The 18,399-nt window shown below is 42.3% G+C and overlaps 1 protein-coding gene across 8 annotated transcripts in view; it reads right to left on the minus strand.

The window, feature by feature from the left end:
• The window catches only part of RBBP5 (RB binding protein 5, histone lysine methyltransferase complex subunit), a 54,814-nt gene that overhangs the window by 24,253 nt on the left and 12,162 nt on the right, over positions 1-18,399 (minus strand). For 4 of the 8 annotated variants that reach the window (XM_064733282.1, XM_064733280.1, XM_064733288.1 and 1 more), the window contains 7 exons: positions 18,038-18,191; positions 17,856-17,927; positions 15,744-15,861; positions 13,111-13,180; positions 10,636-10,865; positions 8,937-9,131; positions 3,040-4,583 (listed from right to left, as the gene is read on the minus strand). In XM_064733282.1, coding sequence (XP_064589352.1) covers positions 4,555-4,583; positions 8,937-9,131; positions 10,636-10,865; positions 13,111-13,180; positions 15,744-15,861; positions 17,856-17,927; positions 18,038-18,191 — 868 coding nt within the window. In that variant the 3' untranslated portion in view covers positions 3,040-4,554. Of the gene's footprint in view, positions 1-3,039; positions 4,584-8,936; positions 9,132-10,635; positions 10,866-13,110; positions 13,181-15,743; positions 15,862-17,855; positions 17,928-18,037; positions 18,192-18,399 lie in introns of those variants that run through there. The other 4 variants (XM_064733284.1, XM_064733283.1, XM_064733281.1 and 1 more) reach the window with 3 other exon arrangements.

Here is an 18,399-nt window from a genome sequence, read left to right on the forward strand (position 1 = left end):
CACTGCTGAAGTGTTCTTCCCTGGAAAATCCATTTTTTGATGGAAGAACTCCCCACAGTTCTATGGAAACAAATAATGCACTGCTGAATTCTTCCCTGGAAAATCCATTTTTTGGATGGAGGAACTCCCCCAGTTCCATGGAAACAAATAATGCACTGCTGAAGTGTTCTTCCCTGGAAAATCCAGGTTTTTGGATGGAGGAACTCCCCCAGTTCTATGGAAAAAAATAATGCACTGCTGAAGTGTTGTTTCCTGGAAAATCCAGGTTTTTTGATGGAAGAACTCCCCCCAGTTCTATAGAAACAAATAATGCACTGCTGAAGTGCTGTTTCCTGGAAAATCCATTTTTTGGATGGAGGAACTCCCCACAGTTCTATGGAAACAAATAATGCACTGCTGAAGTGTTCTCTCCTGGAAAATCAATTTTTTTGGATGGAGGAAAATCCCCCAGTTCTATGGAAACAAATAATGCACTGCTGAAGTGTTGTTTCCTAGAAAATCCATTTTTTGATGGAAGAACTCCCCACAGTTCTATGGAAACAAATAATGCACTGCTGAAGTGTTCTTCCCTGGAAAATCCATTTTTTGATGGAGCAACTCCCCCAGTTCTATGGAAACAAATAATGCACTGCTGAAGTGTTGTTTCCTGGAAAATCCATTTTTTGGATGGAAGAACTCTCCACAGTTCTATGGAAACAAATAATGCACTGCTGAAGTGTTGTTTCCTGGAAAATCAAATTTTTGATGGAAGAACTCCCCACAGTTCTATGGAAACAAATAATGCACTGCTGAAGTGTTCTTCCCTGGAAAAATCCATTTTTTGCTGGAAGAACTCCCCCAGTTTTATGGAAACAAATAATGCACTGCTGAAGTGTTCTTCCCTGGAAAATCCATTTTTTGATGGAAGAACTCCCCACAGTTCTATGGAAACAAATAATGCACTGCTGAATTCTTCCCTGGAAAATCCATTTTTTGATGGAGGAACTCCCCAGTTCTATGGAAACAAATAATGCACTGCTGAAGTGTTCTTCCCTGGAAAATCCATTTTTTGATGGAGGAACTCCCCACAGTTCTATGGAAACAAATAATGCACTGCTGAAGTGTTCTTCCCTGGAAAATCCAGGTTTTTGGATGGAGGAACTCCCCCAGTTCTATGGAAACAAATAATGCACTGCTGAAGTGTTCTTCCCTGGAAAATCCATTTTTTGGATGGAGGAACTCCCCACAGTTCTATGGAAACAAATAATGCACTGCTGAAGTGTTCTTCCCTGGAAAATCCATTTTTTGATGGAAGAACTCCCCCAGTTCTATGGAAACAAATAATGCACTGCTGAAGTGTTCTTCCCTGGAAAATCCAGGTTTTTGGATGGAAGAACTCCCCACAGTTTTATGGAAACAAATAATGCACTGCTGAAGTGTTCTTCCCTGGAAAATCCATTTTTTGATGGAAGAACTCCCCACAGTTCTATGGAAACAAATAATGCACTGCTGAAGTGTTCTTTCCTGGAAAATCCATTTTTTGGATGGAAGAACTCTCCACAGTTCTATGGAAACAAATAATGCACTGCTGAAGTGTTGTTTCCTGGAAAATCCAGGTTTTTGGATGGAGGAACTCCCCACAGTTCTATGGAAACAAATAATGCACTGCTGAAGTGTTCTTCCCTGGAAAATCCATTTTTTGATGGAGGAACTCCCCACAGTTCTATGGAAACAAATAATGCACTGCTGAAGTGTTCTTCCCTGGAAAATCCATTTTTTGATGGAAGAACTCTCCCAGTTTTATGGAAACAAATAATGCACTGCTGAAGTGATGTTCCCTGGAAAATCAATTTTTTGGATGGAAGAACTCCCCACAGTTCTATGGAAACAAATAATGCACTGCTGAAGTGTTCTTCCCTGGAAAATCCATTTTTTGATGGAGGAACTCCCCCCAGTTCTCCACAGTTTCTGACCACAATTTTATGGAAAAGGCATCCCATAATCAGTGTCCTGATGGGCATCCCTGGATTCCCACAGGGATTTGGGTTTGCCGAGTTCCTCTGCTTGCAATGGACATTCAGATCTATTTCCCTTCCTCACACTCCTCAAACTGAACTGAGCAATTCCCAAAGCTCCAGGAGGATTTTCCACCCCCAATCCCGCCTGGAGCCGCCCTCCCCTCCCAGCTCCGAGGGATCTGGGAATTCCAGATTGGTTTGGGTGGGAAGGGACCTCAAATCCCACCCATTCCAGGGTGCTCCAAACCTCGTCCAGCCTGGCCTGGGACATTCCCTGGGTTTGGTTTTACTCCTCTCCCTTCACTAAAACCAACAAAAAATACCCTGTGTTTGAAAGATTTCCAAATTCCAACACGACAGAAATCCCCAACTTTTCCATGAAAAAGCCAAGATTTACCTGTGGGTTTTAGGAAATGGAAGGAACCTCTTTATTTACAAACACAGAACCACCACCGCTGCAGGAGCTGCTCCAATATTGTACAAAACCAGGGAATAAATCAGGAAATAAAATAAAATAAAATAAAATAAGGATGGGAATAACCAGGAAATAAAATAAGGATGGGAATAAACTAGGAAAGACAATAAGGATGGGAATAAAGCAGGAAAGAAAATAAAATAAGGATGGGAACAAAGCAGGAAATACAATAAAATAAAGACGGGAATAATCAGGAAAGAAAATAAAATAAGGATGGGAATAATCAGGAAAGAAAATAAAATAAGGATGGGAATAAATCACAAATAAAATAAAGATGGTAATAAAGTGAGAAATAAAACAGAGATGGGAATAAGGCAGGAAATAAAATAAAATAAAATAAAATAAAATAAAATAAAATAAATAAAAATAAAATAAAATAAAATTAATAAATAATAAAATAAGATGGGAATAGCAGGAATAAAATAAAGTAAAATAAATAAAATAAAATAAAATAAAATAAATAAAATAAGGATGGAATAGCCAGGAAATAAAATAAAGTAAAATAAAATAAAATAAAATAAAATAAAGTAAAATAAAATAAAATAAAATAAAATAAAATAAAATAAAATAAAATAAAAATGGGAATAAAGCAGGAAATAAAATTAGGATGGGAATAATCAGGACAGAAAATTAGGATGGAAACAAACTGGGAAATAAAATAAGGATGGGAATAAAGCAGGAAATAAAAGAAGGATGGAAATAAAATAAAGATGAGAACAGAGCAGGAAATAAAGCAGGAAATAAAAGAAGGGAATAAACAAAGGCATTTACACTGTACAGAGGGGAAGCTGAGTTTGGGGCATTCAATGCTTTAACCCAACCTGCACAACCTTGGCCTGGGCATTTTTAATTTGCTGGGTTTGGCACAGCAGAGTCACCCCACAAGCAAAAAGAACCAAAAATCAAAAGGAATTTTACACCCGTGGTCATAAAATTTCCCCAAATGTCCCCAAAGCTGGGAATGAAAAACATCAAGTTTTGAAAAATTTCAAAACCTCTAATTTCCAAATGTTTTTCTCTCTTCCTCATTTTTACACCTGCACGGCTCTGGCTGCAAATTTGTCGTTTTCCTTCCTGCTTTTTGTGTCTGCAGGAAATTAAATTTAATTAAATTTAATTAATTTAATTAATTTAATTAAACAGCTCCTGATAATCCCAATAATTCCACCTGGGGGAACACTGAGAGCAACGAAACTCCAAAGTCTGGAGGGAAAAAAATGGGATTTAGGAATGAAATTTCCTTTGATCAGGATGTTGGTGTGGGATAAGAGCCAGGCTGTGAGTGCTGGACAGGGAAATGCCATTCCCATTCCCACAGGAATTCCTGAAGGAATAAAAAATTGGGAATGATCTCCCAGATTCTATTTTAACCCAGAAGTGGGAAAAATGGAAACCTTTGGGAAAGTTCTGCTTCAGTTCTGACAAAAAAATTGGTTTTTGTTTTATCAAGGAGGAGCCTGGATATTCCTGGAGGAGGAATTCCCAGGGAAGAGAAAGAACAAAACCATTGGAAAGGACAGGAAGAGCTTTGGGAATCACAGGCTGAAAAAAAAAAAAATAATAAATTGGAAAATGACTTTTTTTTATCTAAAGTTGCTCCTTCTGCCACTGGAAAAACAAACACAAAACCAAAGCAGATTCCAGAGGGGCCTCAGGAATTGGAAATTTCAATTTCCATTGGAAATTTCCAAATTTCAATTGGAAATTCCTGATCAGCAGCTCTGCCCTGGGAAAAGCCAGGCTCGGAGAGTTGGGAATTCCCAGCTGGAAAAGGAGGCAGGAGTCAGTCAGGAATCCAAACTCACACTTCGGGCTGTTCTTCCATCCAGGAATGCTGAGAGATTTTGGGAGATAAAAGGTGGAGAGAGGCTCTGGAGTGGGCAGGGAAAGGGGCTCAGGTCACTTTTGGGACGGGGATTTGTCCTCAAAAATTCCCAGCTGGAGCTGCTCCCTCTTGCAGAGTCATTCCTGCCCCCAAATCACTCCCTGAAATCCTTGGAATTCAGTCTGTGCCAGTCCTGCCTGGGAATTCCAGAATTTTCCACCGAGGGAGGAAAGGAGAAGGGAGGGAGGGGAAATTCTTCATAGGAGCTCGGAGATGGCGCCGCCTGCTGGAGAGAGCAGAGAAGGGCGGGTGAGGGCGGCACCCAGAGGATCCGAAACGCAGAGAGAGCAACGGGAGGAGCAGGGGAAAAATGGGAAATGTGGAAAAAAATGGGGAATGTATAAAAAAAATGGGAAATGTATAAAAAATGGGAAATGTATAAAAAAAATGGGAAATGTATATAAGAAAATGGGAGATGCAGGGGGAAATGTATAAAAAAATGAGGGGATGCAGAGGGAAATGGAGAGGAAAAAATGGGAAATGAAGAAAAAATGTGAAAAAAAATAATGGGAATATATATATATATGAGATATATATAAAATAATGATATAAAATAAAAAAAATGGGAAATGTATATAAAAAATGGGAAATGTATATAAAAAATGGGAGATGCAGGGGGAAATGGGAAATGAAAATGAAGGGGGAAAATGGGAAATGGAGAGGAAAATGGGAGATGCAGGGGGAAATGGAGGGAAAAAAATGGGAAATGTAGATAAAAATGGGAAATGTATAAAAAAATGGGAAATGCAGGGGGAAATGGAGGGAAAAAAATGGGAAATGTATAAAAAAATGGGAAATGTATAAAAAAATGGGAAATGTATATAAAAAATGGGAAAGATAAGAAGGGAAAATGAAGTGTAGGAGAAATGGGAATGAAATGCAAAGGGGGAAAGGAGGGAAATGGAGAGAAAAAATGGGAAATGTATAAAAAATGGGAAATGCAGGGGGAAATGGGAAGTGTAGGGGAAAATGGGAAATGTGGAAAAAATTATGGGAAATGGAGGGGGAAAAATGGGAAATGCAGGGGGAAACGGAAGGAATAAAATGGGAAATGTATTAAAAAAATGGAAAATGTATAAAAAAAATGGGAGATGCAGGGGGAAATGGGAAATGAAAATGAAGAGGGAAAATGGGAAATGCAGGGGGAAATGGAGGGGAAAAATGGGAAATGTATAAAAAATGGGAAATGTATAAAAAAATGGGAAATGTATAAAAAAATGGGAAATGTATATAAAAAATGGGAGATGCAGGGGGAAATGAAGAAGAGGAAAATGGAATGTAGGGGGAAATGGGAAATTCAGAGGAAAAAGGGAAATGCAGGGGGAAATGGAGGGAAAAAATGGGAAATGTGTAAAAAAAAGGAAATGTGTAAAAAAAAAAAGGGAAATGGGGGAAAAGGGAAATGGAAAGTAGGGATAAAAATGGGAAATAGAAAAAAAGGGAAATGAAAATGAAAAAAAGGGGGAAATGGAGGGAAAAAATGGGAAATGTGTAAAAAAAAATGGCAAATGCAGGGGGGAAATGGGAAATGTAGAAAAAAAGGGAAATGTAATAAAAAATGGAAATGTTAAAGGAAAAATGGGAAATGAGAAAAAAATGGGAAATGTATATTAAAAAATGGGAGATGCAGGGGGAAATGGGAAGTGTAGGGAGAAATGGGAAATGAAAATGAAGGGGGAAAATGGGAAATGGAGGGGGAAATGGAGGGAAAAAAATGGGAAATGTAGAAAAAAATGGGAAATGCAGGGGGAAATGGGAAATGGAGGGGGAAATGGGAAATGGAGGGAAAAAATGGGAAATGTGTAAAAGGGAATGTGTAAAAAAATGGGAAGTATAAAAATGGAGTGCAGGGGGAAATGGAGGAAAAAATGGGAAAGTATAAAAAAAGTGGGAAATATGTAGCAAAAAAATGGGAAACGTATTAAAAAAATGGGAATGCAGGGGGAAATGTGGAAAGAAAAAATGGGAATGCAGGGGGAAATGGAAGGGAAAAAAATGGAAATGTGTAAAAAAAAATGGGAAATGTTAAAGATTACATTGGGAAATAATATACATTATATATATTAAAACTAAATGAATGTATTTAAATGGGAAATGTGAAAAAATTGGGAGATGCGGGATTGGAAATGCAAATGAAGGTGAAAATCGGAAATGCAGGGAAATGGAGAGAAAAAAATGGAAGATAGAAAAGGAATTAACAAAAAGCATAAAGCAGGCAAAAAATGGAAATTAGGAAAAATGAAAATCAGGGGAAACTGGAAAAAAAAATGGGAAATGTATATAATGATTTAAAAAAATTGATTGCAGGATCTGAGGGGAAAAAATTAAAGCAATTAAACCAATTAAAATAATTTGAATTTAGGGCCATCACAAAACTGTGGAATCCTTCATTTTTCCCCCAAAGTATTTCCTGATTTCTGCAGGAGCTGAGGGAAAGAATTAAACCAATTAAAATAATTTGAATTTAGGACCACCTCAACACCACAAAACTGTGGAATCCTTCATTTTTCCCCAAAATATTTCTTGATTTCTGCAGGATCTGAGGGAAAAAATTAACGCCATTAAACCAATCAAAATAATTTGAATTTAGGCACCACCTGAACACTACAAAACTGCGAATCCTTCATTTTCCTGAAGGATTTACTAATATCAACTAAAATATTTCCTGACTTCTGCAGGATCTGAGGGAAAAAATTAACGCCATTAAACCAATTAAAATAATTTTAATTTAGGACCACCACAAAACTGTGGAATCCTTCATTTTTCCCCCAAAATATTTCCTGATTTCTGCAGGATCTGAGGGGAAAAAATTAAAGGAATCAAACCAATCAAAATAAATTGAATTTAGCGCCACCTCAACACCACAAACACCAGCACACACAAATCACCCCATTCATTTTCCCATGCGCAGAACTCGATTTTATCCCAATTTCTCATTCAAAAAACACCAAAAAAAGCAAATTTTGCCTCCAAGCTGAGCGGGGAGGGAGGGATTTGGGGGGCTCTGAGGGTGAGGGGGTGACAAAGCAAAGCCACCAGGAGGTGACACTGCAGAGGGGGGCATATGTGGCCCGAAGTTTAGAGTCCGGCTCGCTGAGGGCGAAAGGCCGACGCCCCTCTGCAATTCCTGGCCAGCGCCCTTCGGTGTCTGAGGGCCTCGGGCTGTGTTGGCTGTGGACTGGCCCACACCGCTAGTATAGGGGAGGAACGGAGCTGACCATTTCCCAGGGGGTTAAACATCGGTTTATTGAAGGTGTTGCGGGATCTAAACGCAGGGAAACCAACCGGGAAGAAGTTTCTCCATAGGGGGTGAAACAGGATTATAAAGGAGGGGTGCAGAGGGGGGCATATGTGGCCTGAAGTTTAGAGTCCGGCTGCTGAGGGCGAAAGGCCGACACCCCTCTGCAATTCCTGGCCAGCGCCCTTCGGCGTCTGAGGGCCTCGGGCTGTGCTGGCTGTGGACTGGCGCACACCACTGGTATAGGGGAGGAACGGAGCTGACCATTTCCCGGGGGTTAAACATCGGTTTATTGAAGGTGTTGCGGGATCCAAACGCAGGGAAACCAACCGGGAAGAAGTTTCTCCATAGGGGGTGAAACAGGATTATAAAGGAGGGGTGCAGAGGGGGGCATATGTGGCTCGAAGTTTAGAGTCTGGCTAGCTGAGGGCGAAAGGCCGACGCCCCTCTGCAATTCCTGGCCAGCGCCCTTCGGCGTCTGAGGGCCTCGGGCTGTGCTGGCTGCGGGCTGGCTCACTCCGCTGGGATAGGGGAGGAACGGAGCTGACCATTTCCCGGGGGTTAAAGATCGGTTTATTGAAGGTGTTGCGGGATCTAAACGCGGAGAAACCAGCTGGGAAGAAGTTTCTCCATATGGGGTGAAACAGGATTATAAAGGAGGGGTGCAGAGGGGGGCATATGTGGCCCGGAGTTTAGAGTCCGGCTAGCTGAGGGGGAAAGGCCGACGCCCCTCTGCAATTCCTGGCCAGCTCCCTTGGGCGTCTGAGGGCCTCGGGCTTTGCCTCACACCGCTGGGATTGGGGAGGAACGGAGCTGACCATTTCCCGGGGGTTAAAGATCGGTTTATTGAAGGTGATGCCGCATCCAAACACCGGGAAACCAACCGGGAAAAAGTTTTTTTCATAGGGGGTGAAAACAGGATTATAAAGGAGGGGGGTGGGTACAGGCGGAGCCAATCGGGAAAGGTGAGGGGATGAATTTCACAGAACTGACACTCCATGGAGACCAATAATCAAAAGGTATGGGAGGGGCCCCAGGACCCCAGCCAACCAACACCTCCAGGGGAACGAAAGTTCTGGAAAACCAGGAGGAGTGGGGGGGTGATTGACTGAGCCCAGGGAGGAGAAAAGTTTTACTAAAAAGGGAAAAAGGGGCAGGAGAAATTATATAACTTGGGTGACAGACACAGGGGTAGCCATGGTAACCTAACGGCCATCAGGGCTGTGGCGGGAAAAACTGGGGGACGAAACCATTTTACACATAATAGGGGAGAACAATACATAAATTGGGGGAATAACACAAGAAACTTAACAACACACTACCACATGACACCGTCCTTACCTGTCAGGGGCTGGCCCAGCTCCGCCTGCACTTTGCCCTTGGCCGCTCCTTCCAGAGGCAAAGCCCCTCTGTCCCCTTTGTAGAGTTTCGGTTTAAATGGAGAATCTTTGTCTTTACCTTTTGATCCTTTGGGCCTGCCCGCCTGCTTCTTCTTGGATTTACCGTCGCCCTTCACGCCCAGCAGCGGGTGCACCTCTGGGTGAGGGGAAAATGGGGGGAAATTGAGGGTTTGGGGTGAGTTAAAAGGCTGAAATGTTGGGATCAGATCCCCTCCTAATACCCCAAAAAATCCTAAAGATCTAAACCCTTGGGATTGGATCCCTACCAATACCCTAAAACCCTGAAATCCTGACCAGATCCCTACCAATACCCTGAAATAAAACCCTGAAATAAACCCTGAAATAAACCCTGAAATGTTGAGATTAGACCCCTCCTAATACCCAAAAAATCCTAAAGATATAATCCTTGGGATTAGATCCCTACCAATACCCAAAAACCCTGAAATGTTGGGATCAGATCCCTCCTAATACCCAAAAAATCCTAAAGATGTAAACCCTTGGGATTGGATCCCTACCAATACCCAAAAACCCTGAAATGCTGGGATCAGACCCCTCCTAATACCCAAAAATCCTAAAGATCTAAACCCTTGGGATTGGATCCATACCAATACCCAAAAACCCTGAAATCCTCATCAGATCCCTCCCCATAACCTAAAAACCTTGGGATTGGATCCCTCCCAACACCCAAAATCCTTGGAATTGGATCCCTACCAATACCCTAAAACCCTGAAATAAACCCTGAAATGTTGAGATCAGACCCCCTCCTAATACCCCAAAAAATCCTAAAGATCTAAACCCTTGGGATTAGATCCCTTCCAAAACCCCTGGAAACAGACCCCTCCCAAAACCCCAAACCCCTCAGGATCAGACCCCTCTCAAAACCCCAAACCCCTCGGGATCAGTTCCCTCCAAATGCCCCAAAATCCTTGGGATTTGATCTCTCCAAATGCCCCAAACCCCTCAGGATCAGATTCCCTCCCAAAACCCCAAATATCTTGGGATCAGACCCCTCTCAAAACCCCAAACCCCTCAGGATCAGACCCCTCCCAATGCCCCAAAACCCCTGGGAACAGATCCCAATCACCCCAAACCCCTCAGGATCAGATTCCCTCCCAAAACCCCAAACCCCTGGGAACAGATCCCAATCACCCCAAACCCCTCAGGATCAGATTCCCTCCCAAAACCCCAAAACCCCTGGGAACAGATCCCAATCACCCCAAACCCCTCAGGATCAGATCCCTCTCAAAACCCCAAACCCCTCAGGATCAGATCCCTCCAAATGCCCCAAAATCCTTGGGATTTGATCCCTCCAAATGCCCCAAACCCCTCAGGATCAGATTCCCTCCCAAAACCCCTCGGTATCCACCCCCCAACACCCCAAAACCCTCAGAATCAGACCCCTCCCAAAACCCCAAACATCTCAGGATCAGATCCCTCCCAAAACCCCAAATATCTCAGGATCAGATCCCTCCCAAAACCCCAAATATCTCAGGATCAGATCCCTCTCAAAACCCCAAACCCCTCAGGATCAGACCCCTCTCAAAACCCCAAACCCCTCAGGATCAGATTCCCTCCAAATGCCCCAAACCCCTTGGGATCCACACCCCAATCACCCCAACCCCCTCCGCCCTCGCACCCACCGTCATTGGGGACTCCCTGCAGCTCGATGTTGGTGGTTTTGGGTTTTTTCTTGGGGTTCTGGGGCCCGTCCGAGGAGCCGGGCCGCTTCTTGTCGGGGCCCAGGGCGTCGTCGGGCAGCGCCCCGGGCAGGGCCTCGGGCGGGGGCCCATAGGGGTTCTCCTCAGGATCCTCCACCTCGGGGGCGATGGGCAGGTACAGCAGCGCCCGCGCGTCCTCCAGCTCCTCGTCACTGTGGGGGCATGGACACAGGGCTTGGGGTGGGGGATTTGGGGTTTGGGATGGGGGTTTTGGGGTTTGGAATAGAAATTGTGGGGTTTGGAATGGGAGTTTTGGTGTTTGGGATGGGAATTTTGGGGTTTGGGATGGGAGTTTTGGGGTTTGGGATGGGGGTTTTGGGGTTTGGGATGGGGATGGTGGGGTTTGGGATGGGAATTGTGGGGTTTGGTACAGGTGCTTTGAGGTTTGGGATGGGAGTTTTGGGGTTTGGGATGGGAGTTTTGGGGTTTGGGATGGGGATGGTGGGGTTTGGGACAGGAAATTTGGGGTTGGGATGGGGGTTTTGGGTTTGGGATGGGGATGGTGGGGTTTGGGAGAGGTATTTTGAGGTTTGGGATGGGGATGGTGGGGTTTGGGACAGGAAATTTGGGGTTGGAATAGGGTTTGGGATGGGAGTTTTGGGGTTTGGGATGGGAGTTTTGGGGTTTGGAATGGGGCTTGTAATGGTGTTTGGGATAGGGATTTTGCAGTTTGTAATGGGGTTTGGGATGGGAGTTTTGGGGAGGTTGGGATGGGGTTTGGAACAGGGTTTTAGAATGGAAATTTTGGGGTTTGGATTGGGGATGGTGAGGTTTGGGATGGGGATGGTGCGGTTTGGGATAGAATTTGTGGGGTTTGGGTTGAGGATGGTGGGGTTTGGGATGGGAATTTTGGGGTTGGAATAGGGTTTGGGATGGGAGTTTTGGGGTTTGGGATGGGAGTTTTGGGGTTTGGGAGAGGTATTTTAAGGTTTGGGATGGGGATGGTGGGGTTTGGGATAGAATTTGTGGGGTTTGGGTTGAGGATGGTGGGGTTTGGGATGGGGGTTTTGGGGTTTGGGATGGGGGTTTTGGGGTGGGTTTCGGGTGGGAGTTTTGGGGTTTGGGATCGGAGTTTTGGGGTTTGGGAGAGGTATTTTGAGGTTTGGGATGGGGATGGTGGGGTTTGGGACAGGAAATTTAGGGTTGGAATAGGGTTTGGGATCGGAGTTTTGGGGTTTGGGATAGGAGTTTTGGGGGAGTAGGGACAGGCAGGGTGGGGTTTGGGATGGGGATGGTGCAGCTTGGGATGGGGATGGTGGGGTTTGGGATGGGAGTTTTGGGTTTGGGATGGGAGTTCTGGGTTTGAGATGGGAATTTTGGGGTTTAGGATGGGGTTTGGAACAGGAATTTTGGGGTTTGGAATGGGAATTTTGGGGTTTGGGATGGGAGTTTTGGGTTTGGGATGGGAATTTTGGGGTTTGGGATGGGAATGGTGGGGTTTGGGACAGGAAATCTGGGGTTGGAATAGGGTTTGGGATCGGAGTTTTGGGGTTTGGGATAGGAGTTTTGGGGGAGTAGGGACAGGCAGGGTGGGGTTTGGGATGGGGATGACGGTGCGGTTTGGGATGAGAGTTTTGGGGTTTGGGATGGGAGTTTTGGGGTTTGGGAGACGTATTTTAAGGTTTGGGATGGGGATGGTGGGGTTTGGGATGGGGATTTGGGTTTGGGATGGGAATTTTGGGTTTGGGTTGGGGATGGTGGGGTTTGGGATGGGAATTTTGGGGTTTGGGATGGGGATGGTGGGGTTTGGGATGGGAATTTTGGGGTTTGGGATGGGAATTTTGGGGTTTGGGATGGGGCTTGTAATGGCATTTGGGATGGGAATTTTGGGGTTTCGGGTGGGAATTTTGGGATTTGGAACAGGAGTTTTGGGGTTTTGAGATGGAGACTGGGATGAGGTTTGCAGTTTGGAGTGGGAATTTTGGGGTTTGGAATGGGAATTTTGGGGTTTGGGATGGGGCTTGTAATGGAATTAGGGTTGGGAATTTTGGGGTTTTGGGAATGGAAATTTTGGGGTTTGTAACAGGAATTTTGGGGTTTGGAACAGGAATTTTGGGGTTTGGAACAGGAATTTTGGGGTTTGGAATGGGAATGTTGGGGTTTGGAATGAGGTTTGGAATGGGGTGTGGGATGGAATTTGGCATTTGGGAATGGGAATTTTGGGGTTTGTAACAGGAATTTTGGGCTTTGGAATGGAAATTGTGGGTTTGTAACAGGAATTTTGGGGTTTGGGATGGGAATTTTGGGGTTTGGGACAGGAATTTTGGGGTTTGGGATGGGAATTTTGGGGTTTGGGACAGGAATGTTTAAAGGGAATGTTGTGGGGCATAAAGGGAAGGTTCTATGGAAGTTAATTAGTGCTCATTAACGAGTTCCAGGCTCAGGGTGTCTCTCCACCTGCTGCAGAAGGCGGCGATGGGATCCACGCTGGTCACATCCACCTCCTCATCCTCTGCAGCATCTGCACCTGGGACCGGGAAAATGGGAATTACAGGTGGGAAAAACACCTGGGACAGCAGAAAATACCCTGGAGAATTTCCTGTCCCAGCAGGTAAAATCCCTAAAAAAACCCCACTGAAATATTTCCTACTGTGGCACAAAACGAGCCTAAAATAATTCAAATTAAAGCAGAAAACAAACTTGAATATTTCCTATTAAAGCAAAAAAACAAATCTAAAATATTTCCTATATTGCACAAAACAAGCCTAAAATTATTCATATTAAAGCAGAAAACAAACTTAAATATTTCCTATTAAAGCAAAAAACAAATCTAAAATATTTCCTATTATTAAAAAAACAAGCCTAAAATTATTCATATTAAAGCAGAAAACAAACTTAAATATTTCCTATTAAAGCAAAAAAATAAATCTAAAATATTTCCTGTTATTGGACAAAATAAGCCTAAAATTATTCATATTAAAGCAGAAAGCAAACTTAAATATTTCCTATTAAAGCAAAAAAATAAATCTAAAATATTTCCTACTGTGGCACAAAACAAGCCTAAAATAATTCAAATTAAAGCACAAAGCAAACTTGAATATTTCCTATTAAAGCAAAAAAACAAATCTAAAATATTTCCTATTATAATAAAAACCGAGCCTAAAATTATTCATATTAAAGCAGAAGAACAAACTTAAATATATCCTCTTAAAGCAAAAAACAAATTGAAAATATTTCCTATTATTGCACAAAACAAGCCTAAAATTATTCATATTAAAGCACAAAACAAACTTAAATATTTCCTCTTAAAGCAAAAAAACAAATCTAAAATATTTCCTATTATTGCACAAAACAAGCCTAAAATTATTCATATTAAAGCAGAAAACAAACTTAAATATTTCCTAATAAAGCAAAAAAACAAATCTAAAATATTTCCTGTTATTGGACAAAATAAGCCTAAAATTATTCATAGAAAACAAACTTAAATATTTCCTATTAAAGCAAAAAATAAATCGAAAATATTTCCTATTATAATAAAAAACAAGCCTAAAATTATTCATATTAAAGCACAAAGCAAACTTAAATATTTCCTATTAAAGCAAAAAATAAATCTAAAATATTTCCTATTATAATAAAAACAAGTCTAAAATTATTCCTATTAAAGCAAAAGAACAAACTTAAATATATCCTCTTAAAGCAAAAAACAAATTGAAAATATTTCCTATTATTGCACAAAACAAGCCTAAAATTATTCATATTAAAGCAGAAAACAAACTTAAATATTTCCTCTTAAAGCAAAAGAACAAACTTAAATATTTCCTATTATTGCACAAAACCAGCCTAAAATTATTCATATTAAAGCAGAAAGCAAACTTAAATATTTCCTATTAAAGCAAAAAACAAATCTAAAATATTTCCTATTATTAAAAAAACAAACCTAAAATTATTCATATTAAAGCAGAAAACAAACTTAAATATTTCCTATTAAAGTAGGAAACAAATCTAAAATATTTCTTATTAAAGCACAAGAAAAAAACTAAAATATTTCCTTTTAAAGCACAATAAACTAAAATAATTCCTATTAAAGCACAAAACAAACCTAAAATATTTCCTTTTAAAGCAGAAAAAACCCTAAAATAATTAATATTAAAACATTGCTAAAATCCAATTAATTAAATTATGGGAAGTGCTTTTATAGGAAGCATTAATGAGGAATAATTCTCATTTCAATTAATTTTCATATTCCAGGATTTAATTTTTTTTTTCTCCTGGATTTTGGGCACCACCACATGGCCAGGGAGGATCCCAGGGAGGTTGAGAATTTCCTGGGATATTTTGGGAATTTTTTGAGAACTTTTTGGGGAATTTTTGAGATTTTTTTGGGGAATTTTTGAGATTTTTTTGGGGGAATTTTTTGGGAATTTTTGAGATTTTTTTGGGGAATTTTTTGGGAATTTTTGAGATTTTTTGGGGGGAATTTTTGAGATTTTTTGGGGGGGAATTTTTTGGGAATTTTTTGAGAACTTTTTGGGGGAATTTTTTGGGAATTTTTGAGATTTTTTTGGGGAATTTTTTGGGAATTTTTGAGATTTTTTTGGGGGGAATTTTTTGGGAATTTTTGAGATTTTTTGGGGGAATTTTTTGGGAATTTTTGAGATTTTTTTGGGGGAATTTTGGGGGAATTTTTGAGATTTTTTGGGGGGAATTTTTGAGATTTTTTGGGGGAATTTTTTGGGAATTTTTGAGATTTTTTTGGGGAATTTTTGGGGAATTTTTGAGATTTTTTGGGGGAATTTTTTGAGAATTTTTGAGATTTTTTGGGGGAATTTTTTGGGAATTTTTGAGATTTTTTGGGGAATTTTTTTGGAATTTTTGAGATTTTTTGGGGGAATTTTTTGGGAATTTTTGAGTTTTGGAGAATTTTTTGGGAATTTTTGAGATTTTTTGGGGGAATTTTTTGGGAATTTTTGAGGGGAATTTTTGAGATTTTTTGGGGAATTTTTTGGGGGAATTTTTGGGGAATTTTTGAGATTTTTTGGGGAATTTTTTGGGAATTTTTGAGAACTTTTTGGGAATTTTTTGGGCAGCACCTGTCTGCTCTGGCTCGCTCTTATCCTCATCCTCAATATCAAATTCTGATTCCCTCTCCTCATATTCCACATTTTCATCCAACTCCTTGAAATCAGGGGCGAAAGCACTCCAGTTTTCCTGAAAAAAATAACAAAAAAGCAATTTTAATATAAAAAAAACAGCATTGGATTCCTGAAATTTTGAGGAATTAAATCCTGGAGGGATTTAAAATATAGATGGGTGAAGGAGAAAGTTGGGAATGGCTGGAATTGGGGATCTGGGAGGGTTTTTCCAACTTGATTTATTTTGTGGATTTGCAATCTTGTTGAAATACAATTAAAAATTGAGGAAAATCCCATAAAAAATCAAAGAATACACATCCACCTGGATCACTCCTGGAATTAAAGGAGGGAACAATTCCACAGAAAATGTCCCTGGGATGGAGTTTAAGGATGGAGCTTTGAGCTTGAAATTCCAAATTAAAATGAATCAGAAGAGCCCAAAAATGTGATGGAATGGGAATTTTTCAAGGATTTCAACACATGAAAAAATTGATTCCAGGGGGGATTATGGAATTATGGATTTCCAGGTGGGTTTGGGTGGGAAGGGAGCTTAAATCCCATCCCATGGGCAGGGAAAATTCCCACTATCCCAGGGTGCCTTTTTATCCATTTTTATCCATTTTTTTCCATTTTATCCATTGTCCAAACTGGTCTGGGACATTCCCAGGGATGGAGCAGCCACAGCTCCTTTGGGAATTCCATCCCAGCCCCTCCCAGGGAAGGATTTATTCCCAAAATCCCACCCAAACCAGCACAGGGAACCTGGAATGCTTTGGGTTGGAAGCTCCACTCAAACTTCTCCCTATCCCAGGTTGCTCCAAATTTCCTGGGACACTTCCAGGGATGGAACAGCCAAAATTTCCCTATTCCAGACCCTGTTCCCAAGGGAATGAGTCCAAACTCTGACTCAGCACTTGGTTAAATCCTGGACTGGTTTGGGTTGGAAGGGATCACCAGCTCCACACTTTTCCCTATCCCAGGTTGTTCCAACCTGGCCTGGGACAGTCCCAGGGATGGAACAGCCAAAATTTCCCTATTCCAGACCCTGTTCCCAAGGGAATGAGCCCAAACTCTGACTCAGCACTTGGCTCTGAACCATGAAATCCTGGAATGCTTTGGGTTGGAAGGGATCACCAGCTCCACACTTTTCCCTATCCCAGGTTGTTCCAACCTGGCCTGGGACACTTCCAAGGATGGAACAGCCAAAATTTCCTTGGACATGCCCATTCCAGACCCTACTCCCAAGGGAATGACCCCAAACCCTCACTCACCACTTGGTTAAATCCTGGACTGGTTTGGGTTGGAAGGGATCACCAGCTCCACACTTTTCCCTATCCCAAATTGTTCCAAATTTCCTGGGACAGTCCCAGGGATGGCACAGCCAAAATTTCCCTGGACAAGCCCATTCCAGACCCTACTTGGGACACTTCCAGGGATGAAACAGCCAAAATTTCCCTATTCCCAAGGGAATGAGCCCAAAGCCTCACTCACCACTTGGTTCTGAGCCATTAAATCCTGGAATGCTTTGAGTTGGAAGCTCCAAACTTCTCCCTATCCCAAATTGCTCCAAATTTCCTGGGACACTTCCAGGGATGGAACAGCCAAAATTTCCCTATTCCCAAGGGAATGACCCCAAACTCTGACTCAGCACTTGGTTCTGAACCATGAAATCCTGGACTGGTTTGGGTTGGAAGGGATCACCAGCTCCACACTTCTCCCTATCCCAGGTTGCTCCAAATTTCCTGGGACACTTCCAGGGATGGAACAGCCAAAATTTCCCTGGACAAGCCCATTCCAGACCCTACTTGGGACACTTCCAGGGATGAAACAGCCAAAAATTTCCCTATTCCAGACCCTGTTCCCAAGGGAATGACCCCAAACCCTCACTCACCACTTGGTTCTGAACCATTAAATCCTGGAATGCTTTGGGTTGGAAGGGATCATCAGCTCCACACTTTTCCCTATCCCAGGTTGCTCCAAATTTCCTGGGACACTTCCAAGGATGGAACAGCCAAAATTTCCCTATTCCAGACTCTATTCCCAAGGGAATGAGCCCAAAGCCTCACTCACCACTTGGTTCTGAGCCCAGATGGAAACCACCCCGCTGGAGATGGAGGCGATGATCGGCCGCACCGGGTGCCACTGCAATCAACGAGGAGACCAAACCAACCCTTCATTAGCAAACATGAGGAATTGTGCCAGCTGCATTCCCACCTCCCAGGGATCTCTCCAGGGGCTGGGGATGTGCTCACTGCCACGTCCAGGAGCAGCTCCCCGCGGGTTCCGTGCAGGATCTTCACCAGGTTGCCGATGCTCTTCTCCCAGATGTAGAGCGCGTGCTGCCGCGCCGAGCCCGCCACGATGTACTCGCCGTCCCCTGAGAAGCAGCACTTCTTCCAGGGGGTCCTGCAGCCAGGAAACAGGGATGAGAATGCCTTGTGGTTTAGCTTTTGTGGTTTTCAGATTCTGGGCTGCCTTTATATTTATTTTTTTTTTTATTATTATTTATTATAATATTATTTATATTTAAGTTTTATATGTATCACCCAAGAAGCAGCGCTTCTTCCAGGGGGTCCTGCAGCCAGGAAAACATGGATGAGAATGCCTTTATGCT

The sequence above is a fragment of the Zonotrichia leucophrys genome, chromosome 26, assembly GCF_028769735.1.
Source record: "Zonotrichia leucophrys gambelii isolate GWCS_2022_RI chromosome 26, RI_Zleu_2.0, whole genome shotgun sequence".
Classification (NCBI taxonomy): Eukaryota; Metazoa; Chordata; class Aves; order Passeriformes; family Passerellidae; genus Zonotrichia; species Zonotrichia leucophrys.